Source organism: Seriola aureovittata, chromosome 11 (genome assembly GCF_021018895.1).
Source record: "Seriola aureovittata isolate HTS-2021-v1 ecotype China chromosome 11, ASM2101889v1, whole genome shotgun sequence".
NCBI classification, from domain to species: domain Eukaryota; kingdom Metazoa; phylum Chordata; class Actinopteri; order Carangiformes; family Carangidae; genus Seriola; species Seriola aureovittata.
In genome coordinates, this window is record NC_079374.1 from 20,531,888 (window position 1) to 20,544,828 (window position 12,941).

At 42.5% G+C, this 12,941-nt stretch overlaps 1 protein-coding gene across 2 annotated transcripts in view; it reads left to right on the forward strand.

Moving 5' to 3' along the window:
- wnt6b (wingless-type MMTV integration site family, member 6b) overlaps positions 1-7,434 on the forward strand; it is a 35,498-nt gene extending 28,064 nt beyond the window's left edge. For both annotated transcript variants that reach the window (XM_056389733.1, XM_056389732.1), the window contains exons 3-4: positions 3,140-3,447; positions 4,692-7,434. In XM_056389733.1, coding sequence (XP_056245708.1) covers positions 3,140-3,447; positions 4,692-5,153 — 770 coding nt within the window. In that variant the 3' untranslated portion in view covers positions 5,154-7,434. The remainder of the gene's footprint in view (positions 1-3,139; positions 3,448-4,691) is intronic.
- The last annotated feature ends 5,507 nt before the right edge of the window (positions 7,435-12,941 follow it).

Genomic DNA, 12,941 nt, shown 5'->3' on the forward strand with positions numbered 1-12,941 from the left:
GCATTGACACGCATGCACACAAACCTACACAAATTTGCCTGCATTGGAGACATCTCTGGGTGTTGGGGTGTACAGCTGGTATTGATATCACGGCATGCTGGGGTGTGCAGGTTTCGTCGCACGCCATCCATTCTGTGTGTGTGTGTGTGTGTGTGTGTGTGTGTGTGTGTGTGTGTGTGTTACCATTCCTAATGAATCCCATTCACTGAATCATGCGATATGGAGTTGGCAGTGTTGATGGTGGTGACTGCACGCTCACTGCCTTCCAGCTCTTAGAAATAAAAGTCCTCTGCTCAGTCTCCACACACATACAATGGCTGAACAAGTGGCTATTCTTCTTCTTCTCGTCCTTATAACGCATTCATTTTATGTCTTTTTGACGTAAATCTCTAAACGGGTTACATGTCTCTTTTTTGGAAAAGGCTTCGTAATTTCCTAAAACAGTTGGGCACTATAGTTTGTAGCGAGCGTTACTCAAACAGGAATAAATAGTGCATTTGTTAGGAATTAATATGCATTTAGTGTGAGTGGCAGCGGGACGGTGTATGCAAGATTGACTGAAAACAATCTACAGTGCCGTGTTCATCTTAAGGAAAGAACTCAGTGGTGCAGCTGAGTGGTTCGTCTATGAGTCTTCAATAGTTTTTGGAGCTCTATGGCACAGAGTAACAAACGTCAGGTTTTGTTCCTGAAAATACAGATTCTCAGCTTCTTTCATAGCTGCACTTTTCTTGTGGACTGAATGACAATAGCTGCAATAACAGAGGATAAAGACGTGTTGAGCCGAGGGTGAGAATGATGCTGAAGCCACTGGCGAGGACAGACAATCAATTTGCAGTTGTGGTTGGACATGCCTTTAGCCAGGAGTGTTAAGCTCTGCGCCTGAAATAAACCAGCAGCTGTGGTGTGTATGAGTGCATGACTGCGTGCATGTGTGTGCACGTGGGAGAGAGCCGGAGGACTAGCCGCCCTCTCAGCACTACCAATCCAGCGACGCTTGAGATTGCTTTCATCCTGTTCCATGTAGCAGAGATATCGACTGATTAACTGACTGGCTGGATGGAAGGACAGATGTCTGGATGAATGGGTAGATGGATGGAAACTAGCTTCTTGCACTTGTAGAGCTCTTTCTTTTTCCTAGTTGTTATCCTGCGATTGATTGGGGAGGGCATGTGGTTGATCAAATACAAAGACCACATCGTGTGTCAGTGAAAAAATCAACAGATGTCTGAATGTGATGTGCTGTAATGTGTGGGTATTTATCATGTGATTGTACTATCACTGTATCATAATAAAAAATGTTGAACCCTGTGCAAAGTATGAATAAGCACATTCTCCAAAATGTTGAACTTATTATGGGAATGAAGGCAAGTTCCAGTCCTCTGTTTTGAGTTTTGGTGTGGGCCTGTTTAAACTGAGATTATGAATAATCCTTTAAATACAGTGCTGTGAAAAAGTATTTGCCCCCTTACAGATTTTTTATTTTTGCTTTTTTGTCACACTTACATGTTTCAGTTCATCACATTTTAATTTTAATATCAGACAAAGATAACCTGAGAAAATACAAAATGCAGTTTTTAAATGATGATTTCATTTATTAAGGGAAAAAAGCTATCCAAACCAACCTGACCCTATGTGAAAAAATAATTGCCCCCTAAACCTAATAACTGGTTGTGCCACCCTTGGCGGCAAGAACTGCAATCAAGCGTTTGCGATAACACGCAATGAGTCTTTCACATCGCTGTGGAGGAATTTTGGCCCACTCTTCTTTGCAGAATTGTTTTATTTCAGCCACATTGGAGGGTTTTCAAGCATGAACGGCCTGTTTAAGGTCATGCCACAGCATCTCAATCGGATTTAAGTCTGGACTTTGAGTAGGCCACTCCAAAACTTTCATTTTGTTTTTTTGAGCCATTCAGAGGTGGACTTGCTGGTGTGCTTTGGATCATTGTCCTTCTGCATAACCCAAGTGCACCTGAGCTTAAGGTCACGAACTGATGGCCGGACATTCTTCTTCAGGATTTTCTGGTAGAGAGCAGAATTCATGGTTCCATCAATTACAGCAAGTCGTCCAGGTCCTGAAGCAGCAAAGCAGCCCCAGACCATCACACTACCACCACCATGTTTGACTGTCGGTATGATGTTCTTTTCCTGAAATATTGTGTTAGTTTTACGACAGATGTAATGGGACACACACCTTCCAAAAAGTTCCACTTTTGTCTGGTCAGTCCACAGAATATTTCCCCAAACGTCTTGGGGATCATCAAGATGTTTTATGGCAAATGTGAGCCGGGCCTTTGTGTTCTTTTTGGTCAACAGTGGTTTTCGCCTTGGAACTCTCCCATGGATGCCATTTTTGCCCAATCTCTTTCTTATTGTTGAATCATGAACACTGACCTTAACTGAGGCAAGTGAGGCCTGCAGTTCTTTAGATGTTGTTCTGGGTTCTTTTGTGACCTCCTGGATGAGTTGTCGATGCGCTCTTGTAGTAATTTTGGTTGGCCGGCCATTTCTGGGAAGGTTCACCACTGTTCCATGTTTTCTCCATATGTGGATAATGGCTCTCACTGTGGTTCGCTGGAGTCCCAAAGCCTTAGAAATGGCTTTGTAACCCTTTCCAGACTGATAGATGTCAATGACTTTGTTTCTCATCTGTTCTTGAATTTTTTTGGATCGGGGCATGGTATGTTGCTTTTTGAGATCTTTTAGCTTACTTCATGTTGTCAGGCAGGTTCTATTTAAGTGATTCTTGATTCTACAGGTCTGGCAGTAACCAGGCCTTGGTGGAGCTAATGAAATTGAACTCAGCTTTCCAAAAAATGTGGTTAATCACAGTTAAATGATTTAACAAGGGGGGGCAATTACTTTTTCACATAGGGTCAGGTTAGTTTGGATAGCTTTTTTCCCTTAATAAATAAATAATTTTTCTCAGGTTATCTTTGTCTGATATTGAAATTTGTTTGATGATCTGAAACATTTAAGTGTGACAAAAAAGCAAAAACAAAAGAAATCTGTAAGGGGGCAAATACTTTTTCACAGCACTGTACATATATTTCTCTGTGTCATTAGATATCAGAATATCTTAAATAACTCTACTTCTTCAATTTGGCGCCTCTTCTGCTTGACTCTTCCATTGTAGATATTCGGGAGACAGCATTTGTTTACGCCATCACGGCAGCCGGGGTGACCCACGCTGTGACCCAGGCCTGCAGTATGGGAGACCTGCTGCAGTGCGGCTGCGAGGCCACCAGGAACAGAGCACCTCCGAGGCCTCCTTCATCCTCCTCCTCCTCGGGGGATGGAGTCAAGTGGGAGTGGGGCGGCTGCGGAGATGATGTGGAGTTTGGTTATGAAAAGTCAAAACAGTTTATGGATGCCAAGAGGAGAAGAGGCAAGAGCGACATCAGGACGCTCATTGATCTGCACAACAATGAGGCTGGGCGGCTGGTAAGAAGTAGTCTGAGAATGAATGCCAGAGTATGTCTCCGCAGTTCTGAATGAGTAGAGTTAAGAATAAATTGACCACAACATTAATGTATTTCATAAAAAAAAAAAAACTAGTAATACTACTACTACTGTGCTTAATGCAGAGAGGCCTGATGTTTCACTGCTCTGGAATATTCCTCATTCCACGAACACGTTAAAGGGAAAGACATCGCCCCTGGCCATATTTGTGTAGCGCTGTAAGACGATATTCTGACAAGAATCAGGTTTCTGAAACACAAAAACAAGAACGTGCCACACATTTTGTTTGGAGCCTACGAGGCAGGTAGCTTCTTACATTTCCACAGCCCCTGTTCAAGTGTAAAGTTCCTCTTTGTTGCTCGTGCGGACACAGAGTGAATTATGGCCACGGCAAGTCATCGCGCTACAGAAAGAACAACTAGCAGCCTTTCATATGAGTTAATTGCGTTAATTTATAGTGTAGCTATAAGATGACATTTACCATTTGACCTGTCAGTGTTTTGTTGATCTCGGTTTGTTACACCCACCTGCAGAAATGTTGACACATGCACAAGCAAAACACAGAGTTACAGAGTTCACTGTAGCTGGGGTCAAAGGCAGGTAGAGAGGAAGAGAGGATTTTGGGATATAGGCTGTGCATGCATGTGTACTTGTATACACATTTTGCAAGTATGTGTGCGAGCGTGTGTGTGTGTGTGTGTGTGTGTGTGTGTCTGTTTGTGTGAGTATGTGATGGGTTAATTATGTGCAGTATAAGTGAATGATCTGTTGTCAAGGCTTGTTAGATGTAGGAAGGCCCGAGGCAACCTGGAGCGAGAGAGGGGGGTTGTGGAGTTAAATTCCTTCTGAATAGCGTCTGCTTTTATCTTACCTATCTATCAGTGTGTGTCTGAGTGTGTGTATGTACGTTTGTGCGTGCGTGTGTGTGTGTGTGTGTGTGTGTGTGTGTGTGTGTGTGAGATCCGGTGGCTTTGTCTGTGATATATCATGAAAACACAATAATAAATTACCGCTTTAGAGAACTTGTTATTTGTCAAAAGCAGCAGTTCTGCTTCACTTCAGGGTACAAGGTTAACACAAGTCTTTACCCCCTTTTTTTCTGTTTGACCAACCTTCTCCTTCTCTGCTTTTTCTTTTCACCTGTTTGCCCTCCTTCACCTCTCCCCTCTCTCTCCCACCATACAAAACCCTGCACCCACGCTCTCCTCCACACTCTCCCTTCCCAGGCAGTGAAGCTCTACATGAGGACAGAGTGCAAATGCCACGGACTGTCGGGCTCGTGCACCTTGCGCACTTGCTGGAAAAAGATGCCTCATTTCCGTGAGGTAGGCGACCGTCTGCTGGAGCGCTTCAATGGCGCCTCCAAGGTGATGGGCGGCAACGACGGCAAGACCCTGATCCCAGTCGGCCAGAACATAAAGCCACCGGATAAGCAGGATCTGATCTACTCAGACGAGTCGCCCGATTTCTGCCTTGCGAATCGGAAAACGGGTTCACTTGGGACTCGAGGCCGCATGTGCAACAGCACAGCCATGGACATCAGCGGCTGTGACCTGCTGTGCTGCGAGCGTGGCTACAGGGAGGAAACAGTGGTGTTTGAGGAGAACTGTCTGTGTCGTTTCCACTGGTGTTGTGTGGTCCAGTGCAAGAAGTGCTTGGTCCGAAAAGAGCTTAGTCTCTGTCACTGATGAACTGATGAACTGAGGTAGAGAGTAGTCGGTGTGACATGGTTCATTATAATTATGTCTGTTACTTTTTGAGGTGTTTGCTTTTAGTTGTGTAAGTGTGAAAGAAGGAAAGGGTTTGGACTTTCATGGTGATCCTTTCCTTTCCCGTTTTTTGCACCAGTTACAATCAGACAATGCCCCCAAAAAATTTCATTTCAAATAGTGATCGGCTTCCAGGAAGACGTCAACGCAACCACATGGAACCAATGGAAAACAGGGACTATGTTACTTCACTGAACTACCTATTTTTCATTTCTTGTTTATGAAAAAGGACCAAAGAATGTGAAAATGTGCATTTTCCATCTAATTGAAAGAGGAGGACCTATGCTTGGAAGACCTTGACATGACCAGCCAACAGTTTTTTCCTTCCACTACCAGTTCAACAGCAGAGCTTGCTGCGGGTGTCAAACCAAAGAGTTTATGGCACCAACATGTATTGATGCACCTGATTTGATTACGCATTTTTCTTGATTGTATGAACTGGCCACATTGAAGATTATGAGTTTTTCTTGTACTATCTGGCATTAAGAGTCCTTCAGAGACTGCTGTCTATCTGTGCTGTAGCGTCACAGAAAAATCATGGAAACAAAATTCTGATTGTTACCCCAACATTTAAGCGCAGTTTAAAGTATCTTTAATTCTTGATCGGAGCATCTTTACAGGCCTATTATACCAAGATCTTGCAAACTGTTGATCACCATCGCAGCAGTCCCTCAGTTACAGTAACTGTAGCCTAACCTTGTCATGGAGCAGGCACACCACATACATAAAGATACTGGTCTTTGACCTTTTGTTTTTTTTTTTTTGCTACTGCGTCAAAAATTTACCAAAAAGGGAAATGGTATCACATTATCATATTTGAAGAATGCTGTCAACACCATGTTTTACAGGTGAGGACTTGGCCTGCCAGCAAAGACTGTTATTTATATAAAGATATGATAACAAGACTACTCACTTCCATCTCTCTCAGAAGCACTTTCGATGCAACGGCTGCCATGGACTTCCTCAATAGTTTGGCAATAAAACCTTTTAGGGGTCGGCTGTTCCTTGTAAACCAAAAGAGAAACCTTTATTTACATGACGTTGGTATCAAGGAAATGTATATGATGTATTGTGTTTATCTGTTATGATATACAGGGCTAATGTAATAATGCACTTTGGATGTTAGCTTTTCATTTGATACTGTATGTGCATGTGTGTGTGTGTGTGTGCGTGCGTGTGTGTGTGTGTGTGTGTGTGTGTGTGTTCGTGTGTGTGTGTGTGTGTGTGTGTGTGTGTGTGACTGTGTGTGAGAGAGAAAGTTATCTGTGACCGTGTGTTTGTACAGGTTGGCCAGTTTTCACCATATCCTTCAGCGGACAGTAGCTTCGGTATATCTTGAAGTTGCTGCCTGATGTTAAACTGCATTCTGTTGGTTATTAAAAGCACACAGCTCTTTGACTCTCTGTCTCGGTGTGAGGCAGACAAGATCTTTTATTTGTTGATCAGTTTCAGGGGAAGTATGTTTCCCATAAACCTATCATGTCATCTCATTTACACTTAAGTTTTATAACCAGACAATGTACAGTGAGTATACTAAACTATAATACTACATTGCTTCAACTTGCTGTTTGCATTTGAGTGAGTGTTGAGGTAGGATGGTATTTTTACCCTTGAGGACTCGGAGTGATCTCCTTTTGATCTTGTGTGTCATGACTCAGATCTACCTGATATTCCCAAAGTTACGTAAGGTTTTTGCAGGGCCAAAATGAAATGACCACATGATTATTCTGTTATGAAAGTCCCTTTTCTTATCCAGCTGTTAGCAGTCACTGTCATTTTAACAGTTACCGCACATTCATCAACTATAATCATTTAATTCCTGACACATTAAAGACAAATGCCCACATCTTGTTGTATGAAAAATGCCTCAGTGGTTCACGTGTTGCAGTCCTGACATGCAGTTGAACAGCACAGCAATAAGACCAAATATACCAGTCACACACACTGATGAATAGGGTACATGGTACATTCGGTTTATTATTGTCACTGCATCTTTCATTGTAATGGCACGAGGGTGATGTTACTGTTCATAATCCTGTTGTGTTGCTTTAACCTCTGCATTCAAATAGTCACCCAAGAGACAGTCAAATTAACAATACCAAGAGCTTCTGTGTATACTTCTTCCTCTTATCCGTCAAGTGATGTGAACCTAAAACCATTTCAATATTTGCTTGTGTTACATTAAACACATTCCAAGTACTGCCAATTCTTGAACATTATTCTAGCTATATTTGCCCATAAAGGCGTTGTTAACCAACATGATTCAACACATTTTTGTGGAACAAATGTCACAGAATTCATCCATTGTCATTTATTTAAATACAGTTTTTCATATCTTGCTTTAGATCTGCTCTCCATTGTTGTACTCTACAGAAATCATTTCATATCTGGATGTTACACTGCAGCTTCATTAAAGGTAAATGTTGAAAGTGACAACTGTCTGTGGCTCACGTTCAGAACACTGTTCAAACTAAAAGTAAAACATCCGTGTTTTTATTTGATCTTGTCTTTCCATGTGCATTATCTGACTTATATGAGATGTGAGGTGATGAGATCTTCATTTTGATAATTGAATAGCGCCGCATTATTTGAACCATGTTGACATATTCGTAAGAATCAAGATGTCCATGTGAGAAAAAGACAAGAAAGTCAACATCCAATCTTTCCCGTAGTTTTATAATGTTACAGTAAATAATAATCACTTTGGACTTGGGTTTTGAGCCCAATCCTGGCAAAAAATATTTCACATCCTCTCATACTAGATACCTGCATGGAGGAGCAGCAAAAAGCAGAGATTTCAACCTGTTGAAACATATAGTTAAAACATTTACACACTAATTTATTAACATCTTATATCACTTTTTTCCATTTGGAGTCCTTCCAGAAATTGTGTATCTATGTATCACATACTTTAACTTTAACACAGACACAGGGTCGAGTTAGGTTTTGACTTCATGGATGATTTTCGTCAAACCGGATCCTCCCTGCACCTCTTGATTAGATTCAACAAAAAGAGGTGTTGTTTTGAGGTATTTATGCTGTAGAAATGAAAAGACGGAGGGGGTGAAAAAAAAAAAAAAGAAGAGCTGGCCTGTATTAGTTTGAGCTGCACAAGTTGACACAAGTTCTTATTTTCCAGGAATTCGTTGCACAGTGGTGTGTAGAAGTCGGGCCAGCAGTCGTGTTTAAGACATGGAGAGGTAGGCCCAATGGGAGGAAAATGCCATGGGGCACTTGTCTCCTCCTGTCTCCCCTAGCTCCTTTCTCCTCTCCTCTCCTCTCCTCTCCTCTCCTCTCCTCTCCTCTCCTCTCCTCTCCTCTCTTTCCTTTAAGCTGTGCAGGCATTCACTGCCGCATGGGCAAAGCCAGAGAAAATAGACAAGTGAGCAGATAGATTTATTGTAGCATTGGTATAAATAGAGCTGCCTGTCGACATCTGTGTGCATGTGGCTGCATGTGTCTGTCTTTGTCAGTCAGTGTTTGTGTGTGTCCATGGGAGTGCGTGGCCAGGTTAGAATGGGTGTATTTTTCCATGTGTCCCTCTCAGAAAGAAATAGTGCCTGAGGAATGCAACATCGTCCCCGCTACAGATGAGTTTTGTCTCCACCTACGTTGACTGTTCTGTGCTTACACACAGAAACGCAGCCTCACACAAAGCGTTAATGAAGGGTTGCCACAGTAAATGGCTCTATAGTGTTACGCTGCAGACTGTAATTTCCATAGATCAATCAGATAAATAGAGTTCTGCAATCTCTTATCTCCTACAGTGGAGTCTTGGTGGTCCTCCTCCTTTTATTTACCATACATTTACAGTATGTGTGCGTTCGCCTGCAGAAAAACAACCGGAGATTATATAAAAATGAGAAATGACTGGGCCAGTATGGGGGAAATGAGCGACAAGGGAGCACAAATTAATGAATGGAGGAAAAAGGAAAGGAGGGAGAGGCTGAGAGGAAGATAACGAGAGAGAAAGAGACACAGAAAGAGAACTTAGAGGTAACCTGACACTATAATGCTCTTCCATTTGTGTGAACTCTCCTCCAATCCTCTATCAATCTAGCAGTGAGATGTTGCTTACACAAAGGGCACATCCAGAGATCAGCTCTGTGTGGGGTTTCATCTGATACCAATGACTGTAATTATAGGAGTGGGAGAGACAGACAGACAGAGAGAAACATGTTTAATACAAACCGTGAAATGAAGCAATCCCGCTCCTTTTACAGATGAAATATGCACTAAAAGTATAATTTATCATGCTTTTGAGATAGAGACATGCACATTTTTCACATTTGTGCACATCCGCATGAACCTCACACATACAACCTCGACTTTGGCTCAGGGTGTTTGGAAGAGACAGTGATCTTTAAGAGTTAATGCAGGCCCTGGAGGTGATGGCTCAGCGGCTGCCTAAGTTCCACAGCCCACCCAACAAGGCTGCTGCTGCTGCTAGGAGATTTAATAGTCCATTCTGTGCACATCAGTGCATCTCTGCCCTTTTAGGTACGGCTTGCCTCAGGCCCCTTCAGTAACATTTACTGTACAACAAAACACATCAGGAGTATTTGACTTATCTTGCACAAGGCTGTTCCCGAACACGAGGCGAGTCAAGTGCTAAGCCAGATAAATTACAGTGCAGATAAAGTCCAGCTAAAGTAGTTTCATTATAAAATGTTTTTTGGCAAAATGACTCTCCTCTATGAGGAATATACTGTATGAGAAAATATGAGTGCTGTTCTCAACGAACCTGTCATCATTGCAACACCCTGAAACAACACTTGCTGCCTTGAGAAACACTCATTGACCCACATTATTGTCGTGGGTGGATAAACATTGAGATGACCTCGCAGTGAATCCTATCTCAGACCGAATCTCCGTCTCTCTCTCTCTCTTTCTTCGTCACACACACACACACACACACACACACACACACACACACACACACACAGTCTTACTTAACATTTTGTAATTTATCAAACTCCGGACCCCCACCCGCCACCCCACCCCCTCCCCACCCCCTCCCCACCCCCACCATCTTCTCTGTTATCTTGGGTTGTGAAAACATAGCTGCCAGAGGTTGGTGGGAGACGGAGGGGGCCTGCTGTCTATTGTGGCTGCTTTGGCTCGGTGTCTGTTCCTGTGTGAAGACAGGGCAGGTCTCTCTCTCTTTAGCACAGAGACAATAAACAAGGTTGTTTGTACAACAAGAGTCATGGAATGGCTTGATGGGAAGCAGACAACCAGCTTGCTAAAGAGGCATGCACATGTGCACTGGCAACTTGGGATCAGTTTATAAAGCATCTCTTCCCATTCGCATGTTTCTCTAGGGGGGAGGATGAGGAGGGGAGCGATAATGTTTCAACACTCAACACAACCCTCCACCTCAGCTACAAGCGGCTGCAACAGTGTATTAGTAAAGACTCCAATCACTGTAACATACGTTTGACAGAGATCGTCCATTCATTTTTGTGTTTGAACACAAGATGGCGTCCTTGGAGAAGAAAGCTGATTTACTGTAATGCTGCACTTCCATTCTACCAGGCTACACTGAGAGGGCTCATGGCAATGATATCAATGACCCAAAAAAAGAATATTAAATATCTACTAAAGTGAATTAAACTAAAGTGAAATAAGTAAAACAAAGCATATTTGACATAATGAAAATAATGGATTAAAAGGAAACATGGCAGAAACACATGATTTGCCCTTAAAGGCATTTTAACTAAAGCTGCCCTTTGTTTGGCTTGGTTTCAATCACCTCAGATTTTCAGCCAATACAACCATATGTACAATATTTAGATTATGTTTGCTTGTCTTAGAGTGTGTGTGCATGTGCTTTACAGAGAAAGGCAGATTCTTATTGACATTTTCAGCTAAGTAACCCATATAATTGTCCAACTGTTCTTTATACGGTAATTTTGCTCTGAAGCTACGATAAGGCTTTGTAAACACATTCTTGGATCGGCTGCGCCTGCTACCTCGCATACTTCCCCCGTTGAATTACACACACACACGCACCCAAAAACACATATCTCAGAACTCACACACATAGACACTTGCACACAAACGGTTTGAGATAACAATAGCATGCACCATGTTGTAATCATCCCCAATTAGAGATACCCAGAGGTAAGTGAGGCGGTGAGGAAAAAAAGCACTTTCAAATCCTCAAAACAAAAAAGACTGGGTGAATGTGTCCGTGTGTGCATCCGTACATGTATTTGAATTTTGTATCTGTAAGTATTTATTTCTTAATCTATTATTCTTATTTGGTCTTTGTGCACAGCTGGGATGCGGCAAGTAGCGTCTCGGGTTGAGGCGATGTTTGTTTTTTTAGCTCAAGAGACAGTGGTTGGTTTGAACCCTGGGTAAGTGTCCATTTTGGTGAAGGAGCGATGAGGTTCTGCAAAGGTCGTGGACTGGGCTCAGATCCAGGACAGAGGCACATGGTATGCAGCTTAGGGGACCTCATAAAAGTGTTTTTGACAGGATACTGAACCCCAAACTGTTTCCGTGACAAAAAAAGATTGAGATTGATGCCGTTTATTAAGATTTAAGAACAAAATAAGTGGAATGAGAGAAGTAAGCAAATTCTAAGCATTATTGTGACTGTTTTAAAATTCCATGTGAACTGTTTTTAAAATTAATAATTACTGTGGAAACTTTGGTTGAACTCAGCTCCTAAAATACGACTTTCACTTTCTCCATTTCCCAAAAATACAACCCAAGAAATATTTTCTTTTCCAATCACCAGAGGAAAAAAGAAAAAAGAAAAAAAAACACATGGAAGTTTTGCATCCCACTTTGGTGCCTGTTTTGTTAAAGGATCCTCAGCGAAGTTTTACCTCCCCTCGGGCATGTGTTCTCTGTGCATTCTGTGAATCGTTAGGATCATCCAAAATAAAGCCAGTTCTCACAGCCCTGGGATATTTTCATTCCCTGCAACGATGGGTTAATTGATTAGAACCACACCGCGGTCTCGGCATGGGGATTGCAACACAAATACAATACATGACAGTAAGAAACAACTTTGTGACAGTTCTAATAACATGCATGTGTTACTGGCACTGGAAGGTACAGCAAACATTTGATCTGCAGCCTAGTGTAGCATGTGTGGGTGTATGTTTTGAGAGAGCCATGCTCATTTACCTGCTCATTTAAAACTATGTCCCAATCGTGCTGTAAGATAAAGCCATGCAAAGTCATATTGTTGCTTCTGTCAAAGTGTGCTGTGTAAAAAGCAGTCAGAAGAAGAAAACAACATGAAGTTGAGTGTGTGTGTGTGTGCGCGTGTGTGTGAGTGTGTGTGTGTGCGCGTGTGTGTGTGTGTGTGTGTGTGTGTGTGTGTGTGTGGTGGGGGGGTGAGGAGAGCAAAACTGCTTTCACATGAGTACATTTTGTTCTTAACTTTCTCCTTTTTCAAAACCAACACTTCAATCATAAACGCCATTGATCTCGTATACTGATTGTTTATCTGGCAGCCCTGTCATTTGTCCCAGCTCCCTACGGTGTAATTGCACATCTGTCCCTTCCTCTGCACTGTTTGTCCTTCCCCGTCTGCTCCCCACATTTCACACAAAATCACTCGCAAAACATGTGTCCCCGCATGCAAAAACATACAAACACCCCGGCTTATTGACAGCCCCATGCACCCGCACTGTTTTTCTCCTCTCTCTGTCTCATAGACTCGCACAAACACACACACACAGG